General features: G+C 36.8%; 1 protein-coding gene across 1 annotated transcript in view; it reads left to right on the top strand.

Moving 5' to 3' along the window:
- Positions 1-20,881, top strand: part of LOC135202554 (serine protease filzig-like) — a 91,523-nt gene that overhangs the window by 29,288 nt on the left and 41,354 nt on the right. Inside the window, exons 2-5 of the mRNA XM_064232034.1 lie at positions 11,162-11,353; positions 12,465-12,529; positions 18,635-18,799; positions 20,127-20,259. Coding sequence (XP_064088104.1) covers positions 11,319-11,353; positions 12,465-12,529; positions 18,635-18,799; positions 20,127-20,259 — 398 coding nt within the window. The 5' untranslated portion in view covers positions 11,162-11,318. The remainder of the gene's footprint in view (positions 1-11,161; positions 11,354-12,464; positions 12,530-18,634; positions 18,800-20,126; positions 20,260-20,881) is intronic.

The raw sequence follows: 20,881 nt of genomic DNA, 5'->3' as shown, positions 1-20,881 counted from the left end.
GCTAATAATAAGATTGTTATTAGTAGGTTTTCTGTATATTTTAAACTTGTAGCTAGAACTTACAACTGACCTCACAACTGTAACATCCAAAAATGAGATAACACCATTGTCTTCTTCGTCAACCGTAAAAGTTATAGAGGGAACTAAATTATTGAGGTCTCTTAAAATCTTCTGAATGTCAATAGAAGTTTTCAGTACCGCAAATACATCGTCAACATATCTAACCCAGAAAACAATATCTGCCATAATTGAATTAGCTATTCTAGATTCATAAAATTCCATGTAAATATTTGATAATACTGGGGACAAGCAATTACCCATCTGCATTCCAAATTTTTGTCGGTAAAATTTGCCATTAAAAATAAAACAAGTGTCAACCACGCACAGTCTGATTAGTTCTAAAATTACGTGATAGCCTATTTAAAAAATTCTAAGGGACGTCGTTGACAGGTACACAGGTGAACAGACTTTTAACATCAAAGCTTACCATTATTTCATCATCTTTTGGAGTTTTCCCGATTATTCTGTTTACAAAATCTAAATTATTTTCAACATGCGAATTAGATATTGTACCTACAAGTGGTTGCAATAATGTTACTAAGAATTTAGAAAGTTTGTAAGACACTGAACCAATAGTACTAATTATAGGACGTAATGGTTGTCCTCCTTATGGGTTTCAACTGTACCATACAAAATAGGGAAGTCTAGCATTTACAGTAGTAAACGTACTAACCATATATTGATTGTTCCCAAATATCTTTCTCAATCTTTTATGAAACTGGGCATTTACTCTCTCACAAGGATTAGAAATCAAATGTTCATACGTATCTTGGTCATTTAACAGAATGTTCATTTTATCAACATAGTCTCCTCGATCCAAAACAACAACAACATTAGCTTTATCTGCCCTGGTTATGTGGATATCTTTGTCTTTTCTGAGTGAGTCCAAAGCCTTATTCAGACGTTTCGGAAAGAAGTTAAAAGTACAATGTACTGAGTATGCACCATACACAACACCTCTGGCCAAATTTAGTGCATTCAATATATCCGGTTTATCAGTATAGCATTTCTCTTTGATAATAAACTGTTTGCTGATTTCCACTATATCAGGTTTTCTCGTTGAATTATTGAATTTCAGTCCCAGTTCTAATACACACTTCTCATTTTCACTTAAAACTTTGGACGACAGATTAAGGTAGTTGGTATTTTTCCCATATGTTTTCCAATCAGACTTCGATATGAGAAATCTTAATTTATTATCAAGCCTCCTCTTATGCACTGTGATCTGACGTCGTAGTTGATTGTAGACATAATCCAATAACCTCGCTTGCCAGTCCATAGGAATATCTCTTAAAAACTGACCATGTAGTTGTACAGACTGAGCAAATAAAGCTTCCATTTTTCTTTCTTCGCGTTATCGATGTGTAAATTCAAAATCATGTTTTCCAAATTGCCAAAAGTAAACACTCCTCTTCTCATTGCAGAACGTCATCAACGAACGGGGCATCACGCATTCCGCTTTACATTCCCTAAGGAATATCCATTGTAATTTTACTTTGTGAGCCCTAATTAGGGCCTTCTAGATATTTTGGTATTTTTCATTTGCTCAACTGCTATTCTTGTTTTTATTGTTATTTTACTGCTGAATAGTTTGTAGCTCAAACTGCTAGTTTTTGGTAACTGTATGTTTAAAAACATTTTAGGCCTTTCTTGGCCGCATGCACTGTAAACTTTATCTCTTTCCTTAATAAACGCTCCAAGAAGAGGTCCATTGGAGGACGAAACTGTTGGGCATTTTCTGAGATATACCTTTTTTCATTTTCCTATGTGGAATACAACTGAATATATATAAATATATATATATATATATATATATATATATATATATATATAATATATATATATATATATATATATTAGGGCTCGGTGCCTTGGTGATAAGGCGCCCTATGGAGGTAATGTTAAACTAGCGATAATCTATACGCTAAGTCGGTGGTATTGCACTTCCATCTTCATTGAGGAGTGTCTGGGGGTTTGTAGAGCAACTTACGAGTCGGTATTATCTTTACGACGAGGTTGTGTTAAATCATGGTTCGGTGAGGTTCTTGTAGAAAACACTAAGTATAAAAAATTATATATTCTTCTGAAGTTTTACATGGTTGGAAGATCAGATGATTTTGTACAAGTCTTCTAATAACGATAGCTTGATCGCTTCTGCCAATGATGATGGCTAATCCTATTCCTCTATCATGATTAAAAGCTTAGGTAAAGAGGTACAGGTCTTCTAATGACGATAGCTAACTCTCTTCTGCTTGTCTACCATCTCTGTTACAAGTTATGAAGGAACAGACAGTAGTTCGAACATATGAACATACAATCAATGACATAGTTTCATACGAACACACAATCAAATGAGACACGCTACAGATCACGTAGGCGGTAGTTGTCTCAAGCACGAAGCTTGGACTAAAGTTTATAAACAATTGAATGACTACAGGTGACGGCATGTTATCTTAGCCTACTTTTATTGTATACGTCATCTTTAGCGTCTCTAGTCTGATCACATTCCTGCAAGCAATCTAGTCTTTTATATATATGGACTAACATTCCATATTTTTATTATGTAAACACTTACATTAGCTCGGTCAGCTACCAAAACCAACTACTGAATATTACTCAAACTTGACTTGCATTTGACTTATAGGAGTGTGAATACGACACTATGTGAATATATATATATATTAGTAAATAAAAAATTCATCGTGTACATGAATCTGATTCAAGTAATAAAATATAAAACAATGATATTGGTAAATAATAGTGACCACGTGATATATAATGATAAAGTTTTTCACTTCATTTCATTAAGATACATATGCTACAGAAAATACTAATGTACTCTGACAATTGCATAGAATGAAGATTAACATGATAAAAATCATATTTTAACTGATAAAAAATTTCATATATGAATTGATAAAATTATTAATGTTTATGCTGATTGATTCGTTGATTTTTATGCTAAATGTTATATATCTGATTCATTAATCAATATACTAACTCATAAATAACTGCAGATATTGGTAAGAAAAAAGGTACAGATTGATTATAGGCTACCCTGATTTGTTTTATACATATGATATGGATTCATATAAGTTATGATTAATATGTGCACTTTAAATAGATTCCTATTGCGTACACGCAAAGATATATTTAGATTCTGTTATTTATGATCATTTATATAAGAGATTCCTATTGCGTACACGCAAAAAATATATTTCGATTCTGTTATTTATGATCATTTATATATAGGATATGATACTTTATATATATAGGATACATGACCGAGGTTATACTACTTCACTTTTAACTAGCTTTCGAACAACTTTTTCGTCCATTACACAGTTTCCAGACAACCACCTTTAGCCAAATGAAACGGCCTTTTTCAATGGTTAAAACAAGGGGAAAATTTGCCTGGGCGGGTCAACGTTTCTATTTTGCGCTCATACTTATTCTCTGCATACCTAAGCTACACGATTACGTTCGCGATGAATAAAAAAAACAAAACATCCCCAGCACGAGTCCTTCGCCAGCAAAGTAAAGTTGAATATCCTTCGGGTCGTAATTGTCGGAAGTATGTCCCATTCGTAGTCGATTCCGACAGCCGCCGGAGCATTCCGCATTAAAACGAGATTAACGACGATACGGTGTCGGTCGAAGAAGTCCATGAAATTCCTTTCACATTGTAGGCGGTTGTTACTTGACTGTAGTCGTCCGCTGCGACGAACGATTTTTTGAAGTTGCGATGTGAAACTCTCGTACTGCAGGATACTGTAACCAGGTTTCCATTAATCAGCCTGCAAGTGAAATTTATACTTGTCACAAGGGCAAGTAAATTCAGACGACATCCAAATACAGGGGAGGGAAGAGAGCTATTTAGACCAGACTTAACCACATGAATTCGCTGATATTTTGGAATTCAAAAGAGTCCGCTGTACAAACTTTTTTTATGTATCCATGGAATTACAATGATTGAACCTATCCAGGTCTATGATGACTGTAAAAATATCCATAATTATAACAAATAAATAGATATCATTACGAATCTCAAAGAAAATTCGATATTACTGGTAGTACGTTACTAGACAAAGAAGTGTGAAACGGAGCTATTTGTAAGATTGCCAGGCAACATAAGAGTCAAAGAGAAGATTAATCATGATTCTGTATTTCGCTATGCTAACTGAAATTAAGTTGTGATAAAATCTGATCCTATGTGGCCTAACAAAAGTTTTCATATCAATTTTCTCGCGCGCATCCTCTGAGGTTAATTTAAAAAACTTTATTAATAGGTAGGAGATGCAACGAAAAAAACCCCTATGTAATAACTTTAATTTCTAAATAAACTTTGGGTTTTTCAAGGAAATGTGACATTTTCCCATGAATGTGATTTACCTGGATTGTAATAAGCTAATGTTGCAAGTAAACAATCCATATCCATATCGTGATACTTCTAAATGTCTATGAGGTTCAGAAAAAATTAATTCATTTTGATGTTATAGAAATTCTATTTCCTTATTTTGTTTATTAATTTTAAAATGATTGCAAGTTGCATTGCGCATACCGATAGACACTTGTACATAACGTCTGCCTTGCCCATGAGAAGTTCGGGCTAAGCATTCCTTTCTCCAGCAACTGCTTTGCAATCGCGAGATGAAGCCTGTGTAAGCAGATTATTGAGGTTAAAAGGAACAAATGCTGATACGGCAATGATGACGTCGTCACTTGGCAGGAGATTGCTCTCAGCCAGCTAAGAGTTACGTTACTTGCTGTAAGAGATACGACTTTAGGATAAATTTTTTGTTTTTTAATACTCGACCCACATGAGAAGAATGTCTGAAAAAAAAACAGTACCAAAATGAACAATATATTAGTTTCATGTTGGAAAACTGCATGATTATGTTAAATTAAATATTCCTTATTGAAACTAAGGAAAAAGGTTTCCATACAAATTCTATATATATTATTAGCCCTGTATAAGATTCATATAGGATTATTTCATAGATAACATTTTCACTTCTAGACTTCCTGATTTTAAAATCTCTTTTATGTTATTTTATTTATTTTATGTATTATCATTTTATTTATTTATTTATTTATTTAATTTTTTTTTTCATTGACTACGAATATAAATCACCGGGACAGACAATATGTCAGTAGATTTTGGATATGTGTTTGAACTTTTAGCTTATTTGTCATTACTAAAGCGTTAAGTTAGAGTTCAAATCTTTACGCATATATATTTGGATATTTAATTATCTATGGTTACGTTTTGCTTATTGATTTTATCGTGATTCCTTTTTTATTATAATTTGTAACCCTTCCGACTTCTTACGGAGTGTATTATATTGACTCCACTTGTATCCATATTTATCTTATTTTTTTTTTTTTTATATTTATTTATTTATATATTTAGATGTTTTATTTATTTTTTTATATATATATGATAAAATAATGGTTGGCTTGAATATGTGGAAAAGTGTTCTAGCGGCGTACCGTATAAGGCTACTTGCGGCATCAATTCTATAGATACAAGATATAAATGATAAAGGTATTTAAAACCGCGAGAACCGCTATAATCCAGTTCGGATCCAATATCACGAGTTGTAACTCGTAAGACATTGACACTTCCTATTTAATTATCAGTTATTCTACCAACCGATTTACTCTGGGTGATAAAATATATTATTGGTTTTCTTAATGGAAAGGAATTCACACAACGTGTTAAGGAGATTATTATTGATTTACACCACCCGAGTCAGATTATCATGTGTTGAATTCCATGTTTACTGATTTAGCACTCATAAATATTCCTAACGCACTCAATTGCGGTGTTTGTTTTTAGTGTTATTAATTCTATATAACGTTGTCAAGGAATATATTAACACTAAGAAGTGTTATTCCCTCTGTCAGACTCGTAATTCTGTTAATAATTCTTACGTATATTCTTTCAAGGATTGATTTTGGCCACAGGATAGGCTCCTAAACTGACAGGTGTCTTAGTGTATCCCTTGTTTTCATGACACGTGTTACAATTAGTTATGTGCTTTTTATATCTGTAAGCATTGTAGGCCAGTAAAATAGTGATTTGGCTTTCTGTGACATAGTAGAGAACCCTGGATGACGGAATGCAACCAGTTTATGACGATTGGTATGAAAGAGATTATTACTACTACCTGGTCGTTAGTCATCTGCTGTGCTTCGGGTTTTCCTCGTCACGGACCTACATATAATATTACATTTGATTACATTATTCTGATACCCATACTTTAAATATACTTTTGCTTTAGGGTTTCTGCTCGAAGTGTTTATTGTTTTTGCCTAGCCACTGACCCTGTTTCCGTTTCGAAGTGTTTATTGTTTGGTGTTTATTGCTTTGCTTATCACTGTTGACACTTGCTTTGTTCAGTTTGTAACAGTTCTGCGCTCCAACCCAGATATTCAATGGTCGCGATCTCTTGGGTTAAGGAATTTTCTTGTTTAGATACGGTTTTTAACAATAGGCACGGATGTTTCTATATCTTTTAGTCTAATTAATGGTTCTTTGCTGTATGGTGCGGGATTTGCGGGATAATGCGTCAGCTATGATATTTGCTTCCCAGGTAGATATCTTATCTTGGCTCCAAAGACCTGAATGATCATTTGTCACCGAGTTCCTTTTGGACTGTGATTAAAGCCTTTGAAAAACTCGGTAAGTGACTGATGCTCAGTGAGGACTTTAACAGGATAGCCGTATATTATGAACTTAAGATGTACTAGTGAGTTAAAGATACCTAGCCCTTCCTTGCCTATTACTGCATATTTACTTTCAAAGGGCTTTAGTTTACGTGAATAAAAGCTATAGGAAAGAACTGTTTATCATATTACTGAAGTAGTATCCCTCTTACCCCTTGGTCTGAGGCGTCTGTTGCAATAAAAAAAAATTCCTTATTTAAATCAGGGATTTTTAAGTTAGGTAAGCTGCATTATTCCGCTTTTAAGATATCGAACGCCTGTTGATGCTTTTTAGACCATAATAAATCTACGCTCTTCTTCGTAAGATCTGTTAAAGGAGCTGTCATGATTGAAGAGTTACATATTTACATACGATTGTAATACCCACTACAGCGCAAAAGTGCTGTATCCCCCTTTTACGTTAATAGGTACCGGAAGTTATGAATAGCCGACACCTTACCACGGACTACTTTAAGACCTTGACTAGACAACATAAAACCAGATAAACTTGTTCGGTTTTAAAAAACTCACATTTAGATATTTTACTCTGAGATTATTTGTCTTTGTCTCTGTAGCACTAGCTCTACTTTATGTGAATGTACTTCTAAGGTATTAGAAAAGATTACAAGATCATCCATATAGGCATGTAGGTTATCCCCTAAAAGTCTCCAAACACTATATTGTAATTGGGGCGCAACGTAAGCCGGAGGCATACGTAAAAATTGATAATGTCCCCTGAGTGTGCTGAAACGGAGTATGAGGTACAATCACTTAGGTAATGGTATTTTGGTAAAAGCTTTTAAAGTAAGTCCAAGCTGGTGAAAAATTTATTCTAACCTAACAGAGATAAGATGTCGTCGGTACATGGCACTGGAAACTATCGGGAGTCGTTTCCTTGTTTAAGCGACAGAAAATCTACGCAGATACGCCAAGTCCGATCTTTTATGACATGACGTTTGAGGGAAAAATTATATGGGCTATTTGATTTCCTATGACTCCTATTACTAACATTTTTCAACTTCGTCATTTATCTCTATTTTGAAATTCCATTGAGAGTCTATACGAAGGTACGTATATAGCTTTATGTTTGTCCTTAGACCGTATTTTGTGTTAAATTACATCCGTTTTTTTTTTTCAGAGATCACTCGCTAGTGGAGAAACTTCCTGGTATTCAGGTAGAAAATAAAAAAAATTTCTGCTGAATCACCTCTGCTTGAATGACTTTACGGATATTACTTTAGATAGATTATCAGAGAGATTCATCTACGAACTGGTTGGGAACGGGAAAAAATTAGCAACAATAAAAAATGCGATTTATATGTATAGGTTTTTTGTTTTTTGGATTACTATATTAACTTGTTGCTACGAGTCAACCGTGTATAGGGCTTTGTTCGCGGAAATCGTTATATTTCAGAGTGTCGGGAAGGATTAAAATTTCATTCCCAGCAAAGTCTTTTTACACGCACTAAGACATTCGAGGGTGCATGTTTCTCGAGATTTTGCGTGCAAACTACGACTGCGGTTGTGGGAGAATCTGTTGGGTCATTTGAACAATGGTTACGATTTATGAGACAATGTGTATAGTTTCCTTTATATAGTTATTGTTTGATTAACTGTCTCATTTTTGTTCAAACGGATTTTAATATGTTTGAAGGTTTATAGGATTTTCATTTGATAAACACGCCTTATTTTGCAGGATGTAAGATAATATTTTGTATACCCCTAGATGAATCTTACAATTACGCTAGATACAGATCAATGTTTTTTATAACTATAGAGGTATCTGTAAGCGCGCTCGCTTATCCGGACTTCTCATTCTAGGGAAGTTCGAACAACAGACAGTGAGTCCGTAAATACAGGATATTACGTTTACTAAGAAATAAAACAGATATTCTAATTTTTACGGCGCTACAGTTTGGGCTTAATCCACCAGTATTTATTATAACTTAATGTATTAAAATAAACGAAAAACCTGCTCTGATTATTTATACGGTCGTGTGTTTTCATAGGAAAAAATCCTTTTTAATTCAAAAAGATATCGGTATGTATGAACCAACATCGCTTTTCCCCACTCTGCTAGAGTCGCTTATTGTGTGGAATTTGCTTTGCTTTGAAAACGTCGGCAGTTTTGACTGACCTTGACCGCTTGACTAGGTGACACAGTCACCGAGTTTGCTTGTTTGATTCTGAACGGGCTACTGTTTCTATTTCTTTTGTAATAATTAGGATCCTTCTCTTTATTACCATCGGCAACGTATTGTGTGTTTTAGCATTATGTTGCTGGTTACGTATAAAGCAATGAATGACGAACTATTAGGAACTGAGCGATTACTAATAAGACAAGTTATCACTACTGCATTCCATATTAACTGTTTGTACTTCATTCTTTGCTAAAATTTGAAATAGTGAGGGATCCTGGTCAGCGCATTTAGCCTGATGAAAGTTTTTTTACAGATATGTTATTCCTGCAATCCAGCCATATTTTTTAAAGTTACGTTGAGTCATTGAGGTTCGATATTTTATATAACTCAAAAAACTCAAGGCTAAAACTGCGATCGGGACTTTGCAAAGGAGCATTTATTGTCATGACCCGAAATAGTGTTACCTCTAATTTATAATAGAATTTGTACGGGTGTTCCACTTGTGTTTTGTGTGTTTTCTAATCACTACGGTGCTTAACGACCCTATCCATGCATCTGTATAAATACAGACGTCCACTGCGTAAACGCATATTCACTGTTTAATATGATTTGTTACTTAAGGGATTAATAATCACCCAAAATGATAAAATTAACATAGTATATGATTATGATATTTCAGTAGAACTTCTGGAAACAGACACTCAAAGATAAAAAACTCGCAGTAGCGAAATCTCAAAGATGTAGATAATTTCTGTAAAAAAAGTAAGATTAAGAATGTCTCGTAACTTCAGCCACAGGAATAACGAAATTCGACCTGTAAAGGAAACACTCAAAGTTACTCCAAATGAATAAAAAATTGTACTTAGCTTGCTTTTGTGGGAAGTCACGGTGTTCCGATAACGACACACGGCCTTGGTCCTCCTTCTCTATTTAGCGGATGACCTGGTTTTTTGGCTTGAGTTTCCCCGTGCGCGTTGTTTGGATGATTCGAGCCCTTGGAAAATCCGATGCTGCAGACGCGTTCGGTTTGTTTCTTGCAGCGCCGGAAACGCTCACTAACGATGTTTTCTTGAATGATTCTAATGAGAGACGAAGCTTCCGTTGCCGTAGGAAAAGGACACGTCGGTTTTTTGTTTCTTGAAGTTATTCACTAACGATGATACTAAGTTGCTTGAAGAATCTTGGCTTCGTCGTCGTTAAAGAGTTCTTGTTGTTTTCTGAAGTCGCTCACTAACGATGATACTAGGTTGCTTGAAGAATCTGCTGCTTCCGTCGTCGTTGACTTCTTATGATACATGATTTATTATTCTGGTTTTTTCTTCGTAGGACGTTGTAGAGTTCTTCTGGTACGCTGGCCACCAACATTAGGGCTTGTGCCTTGTATGATAAGGCGCCCTATGAGGTAATGTTAGACTAGCGATAATCTAATACGCTAAGTCGGTTTTGGTATTGCACTTCCATCTTCAATGGAGTGTCTGGGGTTTTGTAGATCACTTACGAAGTCGGTATTATCTTTACGACGATGTGTTAAACTCATGGTTCGGTGAGGTTCTTGTAGAAAACACTAAGTATAAAAAATATATATTCTTCTGAAGTTTTACATGGTGAAGATCAGATATGATTGTACAAGTCTTCTAATAACGATAGCTTGATCGTTCTTCTGCCAATGATGATGGCTAATCCTATTCCTCTACATGATAAAGCTTAGGTAAAGAGGTACAGGTCGGTTCTAATGACGATAGCTAACTCTCTTCTGCTTGTCTACCATCTTTGTTACAAGTTATGAAGGAACAGACAGTAGTTCGAACATATGAACATACAATCAATGACATAGTTTCATACGAACACACAATTCAAATGCAGGACCTCGGACAGGACACGTAGGCGGTAGTGCTCAAGCACGAAGCTTGGACTAAAGTTTATAAACAATTGAATGACTACAGGTGACGGCATGTTATCTTAGCCTACTTTTATTGTATACGTCATCTTTAGCGTCTCTAGTCTGATCACATTCCTGCAAGCAATCTAGTCTTTTATATATATGGACTAACATTCCATATTTTTATTATGTAAACACTTACATATATATATATATATATATAATATATATATATATATATATATATATATATATATATATATATATATATATATATATCGTTTATGTATGCGGGAATTTCATCTCAAATATGATTATTTGACTTTGGATTAACAGGTGAGCTTTCTCAACGTGTGAATATCTTTTGCAGGGCCGAGAAGAAAGGGAGTAGATTGTCTACAAGAACTCCGTAGGCGAGAAATGCAGTGAAAGAAATTAATTCACTGTGATCTTTGATTTTCGCCCGTGTTCATTCTGCATCAGACGGCATCGTCCTCTTCATTTCCACCACCTTGGCAAGCAAGTGAATGAAGATGGGTTCGTTGGTCCAGTTTTTTGTCATGTGAGTAAACTTTCTAGATTTTATTTTTGAATTTTTAGTATCGGTCTTTTATGTCAGGATGGCACATATGTCAGTTGCAAGCGATGCTGAAGTGGTTTTCCGCTCCTACGCGAAGCTGGAATTATGTTTGATTTGTTTTTCGGGAGGAGGAAAATTTCTGTGTGGTGAGGTTGCTCATTGGTTTTGCTCTCTTTTAATGCTCAAATAAGACTTTTTTATGAGCAAGTGGTGTAAAATTTCAGCAATATTGTCACTGATAGTCATTATGGGGACTGTAATGGTGGTAAGTGTAGTTACAGTGGTAGTAGCTGTAAGTAACCACTTGTTATTTTATATATTATGATTTTATTTTAAATCATTCATTCCTGTGTTTGTTCTAGAGAACTAAAAAGCAATAAAAATGTTTTCTAGTCATGCAGATCCACAGAAATATTCTGTTTAATTAAAATGAAAACAACAGAACCTTTGGCGAAGTAATAGAAGCTTCCTTTCTTTGGGAGGAACTTACATAACCTTGCTTTGATGGCACAGGAGGCGGGAGGGTGCCATGGCCAAGACAGGAAATTTTAATGATGATACTAGTAGTTATCCTTCCGATGACGCTAGCAATTTTTAATCGACATCTATATTTTATAAGATTGCTCCCTAGGATTGACGGCCACTCATGTCAAATGCCACAGTCTTGCCGCAAACCCTGAATAGTGGGCGTAAACACTAGTTACAAGCGGCAATGGTTCATGAAAGGTCTGGAAGACTAAATAACTAGGAGTATATGAATTGATGGTTATTGTATCCTATTCTAACTTGGATTTAAGAGACTAGTACCACATGTTAACTGCTATAATCATTACTTCTACGACCCGACAGAATGCCTTCCTACCGCTCACACCGGTATAATGAATATTACAAAGAAGTTAATTTTGCGTTAGTAATAAATGAATTAATTATTAGGAATGAGCGAGATACTCTATCTGCATACGTGATTAGAGTCGCAAAGATATCGCTACAAGGAACGTGACTAATTGGAAAACGTTACACATTTCTTTACAAGGGATTATAATGAGTTAGACCATGAGGTGAAATATACCTAATTGCATTTTTCCGTCAACAGGTGTGTGGCCGTGACGGGAGTCCTCCCCGACAGCTCTGAAGAGGAATCAGCGAGAAGTGGGAGACGTAAGTTACAGTTCAGATTTCTTCTTTTCAGCCTTCTTTTAAAATTGCTAATTATTTCATTCAGGATCTGGTGAAAGAAATGATGCAGCACAGTCGGTATGAATTTGCTGGGCTCTCCCAGAGGGTGTTGAAACACTCTACGGCTTTCGCACTCCACATATAAGCCCGCCTCTCTCTCGGAGGCTTCTTTTCCTTATGCACAAAATATTATGCACCAGAACATCGCTTTATACCATGCGATTCTGATAAGATCATAGAACGATCATAAATTTGTAAATCAAAATAAAATGGTTATTTGTGGTTTAATTGTAATGACTTATAAAGTTAATCAATATTTTCCCTATATGAAATACTCTGTCATCATAACTATATGAATTATCGTCTGCTATCAAAGTATTTTATCTGAATTCTCTTACAAAGCCCATTTCAAGAAATCTTGAACTATATAATGTCCTATGCCAAATGACCTCAGGGGCTGCTAGCGTTGAAGGTCGACGAAAACACATGAGCACATGAGATACATAAACAATAAGACATATATAAAAGACATTTTTCATAGTTTTTCTGAAATATTTACAAGTAGGTAGAATAGAACAGTAGATTTTCATATTTTGAGAATGTTCACTTATCTTCAGCGCAGTAGATTTCTAACACCATTGAACGTTTTGCCTATTACAAACGATGATGAAAAGCCAAGAACAGATTTCGACAGATTTTTGGTGAAACGGTTCACTTTAGCTTTATTGAATTTTTAATAACATGATAATGGAGAAAAGAGATTGATTTTAATCACAGTTTTCTTTATTTGATGCTCAAACGCACATGAACAAAGTAATAGAAGAAATTACTGAAAGTCGTATGGTGAATTAGTAGAAAAAACAATGATGAAAAGTAATAAGGCCAAATAAGTGAATAAATTTCGGGTGAAGTGATATTGTAAAAGAATAAAATAAGAAATACATTGAAGCGAATGTGTGAGAAAGAGGAAGCGTATACAGACTTAAAGGTTTATTCAGACAACAAACGCATAGCGAGTGAACGAAACAGGTGCGTTGGGTCCTACAGGACTCGCTCCGTTGGGGAGGCCTACGGGTGAAGGTTGGTATCTAGTATGAATGCTGGCTTTAAGGGATCGATGGAGACCCATGTTGTCCTGCCATCTACTGTCATTTGGTAGGCCTTGTGTTGTCTCTGGATGATGTGGTATGGTTGAGTAATGGAGAGATGGGGGGGGGGGGGGGGGGGGGGGGGGGGGGGGGGGGGGGGGGGGGGGGGGGCTCTGTTTGCGTCTATCCTTATAAATGCATATTTTGCATTTGCAGATCGTTGGTGATGTACACTTTTCTGGTCATGTGGTGGGTCGTCTTTGCTGGCATTGTCTGTTCTACTTTTCGGGTGTTGGATGTGGATGTTGGGCTCGTTGGGTCTTTGCTGGCAATGTTAATGCTTAGCCGTAGAGGAATTCTGCTGGAGATATGTCGAATGCTGTGTGTGGTGTCATCCTTAGTCCCAGTAAGATCATGGTGACTCATTTCTCCAGTTCCTGCCTTGACATCTGGTAGTGAGTGATGCTTTCAATGGCCGGTGTAGCCTTTCGATGATGCCATTAGCTTCTGGGCTGTAAGCCATCGTGTGTGTTATCTTTGTCCTCAAAGTGCCTGCGAGGGTGTTCCACATGGTGGGCATGAAGTTGACTCCCCTGTCACTCTTGATGATTAGCGGGTAATGCTGTTGCTTTACTCACCATTTTCCTGCTGACATTATGAAAGTGTGCACTAAGAGTTGATGGTCTGTTTGCATGACAAACAGTCGTCCCTCGAACATGTGGCAAAAATAGCGGATGGCTTTGTAGACTGCTAGAACCCAGTGGATGATGACCATCATCTGTGTCCTGCTCTAGTACAGTGCCCATCATCACGTTAATTGCATCTGGTGTCAATGTGAGGGACATGGGTAGAGGAAAAAATAATTTGATTGCAGAGGTTAATGCTTGTTTTGCTAAAAGAAATGCATTGTCTGGATTTCCTCACCAATTTAACTTTTTTTGGTTTTCCTAGTAGGCATTGATATATTGAGCTCATAATTTTATATGTAAGGGATGAATCTATGGTTATAGTTGATTAGTACTGAAGATTCATGTAATGTTTTAATTGCTGTTGGTTTTAGGAAGTTGGTGATTGTTTTTATATTTTCTGGTAGGGGTTTAATGCCCTCACGGCTTACTTGCTTTGTCCAATTGCATTTGTTTTCCCTTACTATGAGTATGTTTTTTTCAGTATTTGCAGTACTTTTTTTGATGTCTTTAAGATCCTGATAGAGGATGGGGCTAAATATAAGGATATCATCGACACTGACCAAGCACAGAATGGAAGGTTGCCAAGCAGTTTGTCCATCTGTCCTTGGAAGGTTGCCCCTGTATTGCGAGGGCCAAAACACCTGTATTTGAACGTTTAGGTGCCAAATGGGGTGATGATCACAGTCTTCTCTATATCTTCCTTTGCTATTGGAACTTGGTCTATTTTGGTGGAGACATTTGTTGCTCTGTTCATCTGGTTGGTTATACCTGATATGTTTGGCTTTGTTTTGACATTTATTCGCGGGAGGCCTCCGCACAGGTGCCATGTTTCATCAGGATTGGGTACCTTGTGAAGGGGGATGTCCATGGGCTGGTTTTATTTTGGCATATTCCTTCATCCTCTATCTCCTAGAAAAATTCTTTAGCATAGGCGAGCTTCTTTGGGGCTAAAAGTCTGAAGCTTGAGTGGATTGGGGACCCTCAGTTTTTATGTTGTGCCAGACATTGTGTTTTGCTGTTTTGGTTCATTCGTGCTGCAGGTCGTCTTTGAAGACCTCTCATTAGTTTGTAGAAGTTGTTGCTTTTCTGGTGGTGGGGCAGCTGCTGCGATGGGGAATATTTGTCATCTATGCTACTGTACTGACGGTGATTTGGTGGTTTGTCTGCGTGGTTGTTGATGAGATGATGTTAGAGTTGTTTTCAGGGTCAGTTGTTTTGATGCTACATCCACTAGCAGTTTGTGTGTTGTTATGAGGTCTGCTCCTAACATTGCTATCATTGCATCTGCTATGATGAAGGTACAACTGTAAAATTTCCCATCGAATGAATTTTATATCCCATCTCCCATACATCTTGAGTGGTGCTCTGTTCGCAGTGGATACATGGGGGTTGGTAGGTGGAGCGGGGTTGAGTCGCTCATTCAGACTGACTGGCACAAATGACCTACATGCTCCAGGGTTACCGAAGAATTCTGTTTCTGACTTTTCGTTGCTGATGAAGAAGCACGTGGAGCCTCTAGTAAGTGCAGCTCACCGCTGATGTTTAGTTAGCTGGGTTGTGGGTGCAACCCTCTTGCATGTTTTTTGAAAACAGGCAGTCTTTGTCACATTTATAGACTCTTCCCAAATCTTCAGTGGAAATAGCATATCCCCGCTGGTGGTTTGTCGTTCCTCTGATGAATTGCTTGGGAAGGTTTTGTTTATGGATGAGGGTGGCTGGTCCCTTTGGGTTGCTGTCAGATTCTGTGTCAGTTGCCTGCTGGGCCTGTTGTGGTGGTGGTGCTGTTGTGTGGACCCTGCCATCTTGTGGGCCATGTGAACTTCGTCGACCAACTTCAGGAATTCTTCAATTGTTATGGTGGAGGCATTGGGCATTGACGCCATTGTTTGGCGGGGTAGTTTTGTGAGGAGTACCTCTCTCACAAGGTCCAGGGATGACTTAGATTGGCTGTCAGATGGGAACCTGCAACTATTTGTAGATGTGTGATGGCCTCTCATCTCCTATGGGTGCCCCCACAAAGTTGATGAATTTCTTGGCTGTTAGGGTGGGTGGCATGCTGAAGGATGACTTCAGCTGATCCTTCAGCAATTCGTAGGCAATGGGTTTGAAGTTCTGGAAGTTCTGTGAGCCATCCTGCGACTTGCAGGAATTCGAGGACGGCGTTTTCTCTGTGTCAAGGAGGTTATTTTCTTCGATCCGAAGAGTGTTTCCTCCCTGAAGAGCCAAGCTTCTGGGTTGTGGGGTGTGAATGGGAGTGGATGCATGGAGGCAGCGGTGATGGTCTTGCTCAAGAGGCTGGAATCGTTGGGTATGGCCAGGTCGGTCATCTTCGTGATGACCATTATAGCACTGACACCATGAGAATGAAAACAGAAGTCACACACATTCATTTGTGTTTGTTAACAGATGGAATTATATGGATTGATACACAAGGCAAGACTGAAGTTAAGGTACACATGGCTATAATACTGATAATGTAATTCGTTCGATGATGGTGAAATTTATGGCTGACTTTAAACTTTAATAATATAAAAAGTACTGAGGTTAGAGGACTGCAATTTAATGTTTGATGATTGGAAGGAGGATGAGCAAAATATCAATTTGCAGCCCTCTAGCCTCTTTAGATCTGAGGTCGGACGTACAGACAGAGCCAGGCAAAATAGTTTTCTTTTACAGAAAACTAAAACAGATGGGTCATAACGATGACTCCTGGAAGATGCAGATTCTGCCAAAACAAAATTCCTAGAAAAGTTTGTGAATCTTATTATCAACTCCTTAGAATATTTGCTTTTCCGTTGTCTCATTTTCTTGCTAACAAGCAGGCAAACTGCCAGACAGGACCGAAAGCATGCTATCTTTGGCGGAGGTCATTACTAAAATTCATTTTGCAAATGAAGCGAAAAAATAAAATAAAATACTGGCCAGGGAATAGGAAAATGGAAAGAATCATGAAAATAGCGGATACTGCATGATAATGAAGAGCCATAAAATTGGAATTCCAGAAATATCTGACTGAAGTAACAGATCAGGACCTTCTGCAAACCCAGATATATTGTTACCTGATTGTAGAATAAACTTATTACTATTATTATCAAGTTAAAGAACGAATACCCGATAACAAATGGTACTTTTTTCTTGTACAATAACCAAAGACGATATATTCCTTAGCCCAGATCCAAAACCAGTCAGTCCAGGAATGGTTGATTGACTGATTATATCTATTAAAACTGGCGTCACAGCTCCTAAGTTACTGACGCCGTAATAACATTAAATTTAGCCCTGAGTCCTTTCTATCAACTGTCACTGCTCAGAAAAGCTGTGATGCCGCAGGCCTTGTTCGTCCCTGCCAGCCTTCTACGTGTTTGTTTGTTTGTTTGTTTTGGAAGGTTTTGTAAACGTTGTAATAAATTTCAGATTGGTTAGAACCAAGGTGCTTGTTACTTAAATTATCAATTATTCTGAATATTAATAATAATGACAACAATTATTTCTCTTATATATATATATATATATATATATATATATATATATATATATAATATAATATATATAATATATATACATATACACATCGAGCTACAAATGTCCTTTAATATCTAATTCGCTCTACCTCGGAATTAATATATTTTCATATATGCTTAACCGAAGGGGAATTCTTTTTTTTTTTTTTTTTGTGATAATAGAATTGCCCCCACCCGGGTGCGAACCCATGTGAAACCATACAAATCCAGGATGTCAGTGAAGCTTTTACCCACCCCACCACCGCAAGAGGCTATAAGTTTATGCCGTCTCTCACCTTCAAATACCTTTCGCGCTCAGGTATTCGTTGATTTGGAGACGGCATCAACCCACCTCGATTCCCCTTCGGTTAAGCATAAATGAAAATATATTAATTCTGAGGTAGAGCGAATTAGATATTAAAGGATATTTTGTAGCTAGATGTATGTATATGAATCACGGTAATGTGATATGACTTATATATATATATATTATATATATATATTATATTATATATATATATATATATATATATATATATATATATATATATATATATATATATATATATATATTCATAGTAATTGTATAATTACGAGAACACCAAATGCGGATAACTTTTCGTAATTGAATGTTACGTGTTTTTTCTCTGTTGGAAGTGTCTTTTTCGTTCATAAATATATTTTAAAAATTTGCATTAAGATTTCTTTCTCACTGTCATTTCTTTGCTTCTTTTTCATTGTAGCTAATAGTTCTCTGTTCTGATCTGTGTTGCTTCCTCTCATTCGACGTTTCGCTTTATTTTATGCCAGAAATGTTCGACAGTTCTCCTGGTTACAAAAATCGCGAAACAGTTCGACTTCCCTTATGCAGTGTGGACGGGACCGTAGGAGCTTGTCTGAAACAGTCAAAGTGCCTGGGAGCAGGAGGCTCCTATGCTGGATACTGTGGCCTCTCCAAGGACATTTGCTGTGTTAGTAAGTAGTTCCATTTTTTCTTCTATTCAGTCCGAGTGCAGAAATGACAGGGCCTTTAAACGGCATGTTTTTAAAAAGGGGAGTAAAGAAATAACAGCCATATTGATATTTGCTGAATATTTTCTGTACGGAACTGACTGGACAGAGCTTTTGTTTGACCTTCTTTAGTTCATGAAAATGTAAAAAAGTATTAAGAACTAGAAATGTCACCATTAGTGTTGGTAAAGTTTTGTGAGGACCCTGATGGAAGCGATTTTCGAAAGTACAAAAGCAATGATAGTAGAAATAACTATGACATTTCCTTCCATGTAGTTTTCTTTTAATTTCCGTTCCGATCCTGACGAGTTAGGAGAGAAAACAATCAGTATTACTGCTAGATTTTATTCTGAGAACTCCATAATAGAGCTTCATAATTGCAATTTTTTAGTTCACCCTAAAACGAAGCCACGAGCAAATTGGCAATATTTTTTGTTGTGAAATTAGGTCGGTCGCAGAAACAAAGTCGCTGTGTGTAATAATATAAACTACAGGATTTAATATTCAACGTAGGGGTCAAGTCTTTTGATCTGTCATTAATAGGTTCCCTATTTGTTTCTCTTCATTCGTTATGTAAATTTTCTTTTGCAGGCATTTTTACAAAGATATTCCTGTCCTGTCCTCTACAGAGTTATGTGAATGTTCTCTATTCAGTTTAAGATTCTCCATAAGAGAATGTTTCTAACTGGGATACAAGCAGTCATGTCATTATAATTATTTCTCCATTTCTCTTTCCATTTCTGTCTCTGACCAAAAATGAAGTTCCGTTTCCCTTTCGGTCCAGTCCTCTCATTTCGTCCAGTTAAAGAGCTACCAGCAAAATGTACTTCGTTTTTCATCTTTATAACTTATGGCTAAAGACATAGACTTCAGTAAATGTTTGACGTGGAATCACTAATACAAACTTTATCTAAGAATGAGCAACTTTACGTTAAACATCGCACTATTGATTTTATTAAATAATTTTATTTTGGATCAAAATTTATTTTTTGAAAATAAATCTTTATATGAAAACAAATCTCCCTCGTGTTAGCACCCACACATCTCTGACGCAAAGGCCCAATCGTCTTGCTTGGCTTACCTTCCAGAATGAGGAAGTTTTCGTTTTGTTCGGTTTGCCGTGATTCATATAATTAGTTTCTTTACTGGAAGCGAGTCCGTGGTCATAACAGCACTCGGCCCGTTTTGGGCCGCCTCATTATATCACAATATCTTCTTTTCCTTCAAATGGAAGATGGGAGTTCTTCCTCATTCGATTTCTCACCCTTCAACCATTTCATTTCCATTCCAGTTGACCACACTTGCGGGGGTTCTATGAGGTCCCACCACGCCTATTTCAGGAACCCGTCATATCCTGAAAAAGACGACGAAGCTCGACCCTGTATTTTTACCATAGATATCGGGCGAGGCGTCTGTGGAGTCAGGTGAGTGAAGACTTCCTTTACTAACTCTAAAAGCAGTAAGCCAGTGTATTATGATCGGTTTTTGGTAAAACATATTTCACTGTCTTGAATAACTGTGGTATCTTTCAGATTTTGATTTTTTCATTTACATGGATAAACACACTTTTCAGTATACTTATAAAGCCATCAGACGAGTTTGTAGCTATGCAGTAAAATATCGTTTCATGGAAGAGTAGAGTTTATTGATAAAGTAAGATGCAGTGTGGCAGGGTAGGGAAGATTATAAAGATTGTTTTGATTCTGATCCTCAACTAAAAGACTGTCAACCAAACTGGGTTCTTATAATTCTGGTTAGACTGATTGAGACGGCATTATAATAGACAAGCTAGTCATGTCCCATCCCAAGCAAGGTGACACTTGTTCGATTCCTGGATAAGAATAGACAGATGGGTGCATCGCTAGACGCTCAGCGAGGCTTTGTTGATCTAAGCAATGGATTAGGTACTTGACAGTCGGTAGACTGTGGATGTCACATGTAGTGGGAAAAAAAAAAAAACTGGGCGAGCAACATCATAGGCCACCTCATCATCATATCTTATCGCACCATTGTTCTACCCATTGGAGTGCTGTGTCGTTTGAATGA

The sequence above is a fragment of the Macrobrachium nipponense genome, chromosome 30 (genome assembly GCF_015104395.2).
Source record: "Macrobrachium nipponense isolate FS-2020 chromosome 30, ASM1510439v2, whole genome shotgun sequence".
Taxonomy (NCBI): Eukaryota; Metazoa; Arthropoda; class Malacostraca; order Decapoda; family Palaemonidae; genus Macrobrachium; species Macrobrachium nipponense.
The sequence above is the reverse complement of the archived record's forward strand: the minus strand, read 5'-3'. Positions and strand labels throughout refer to the sequence as shown.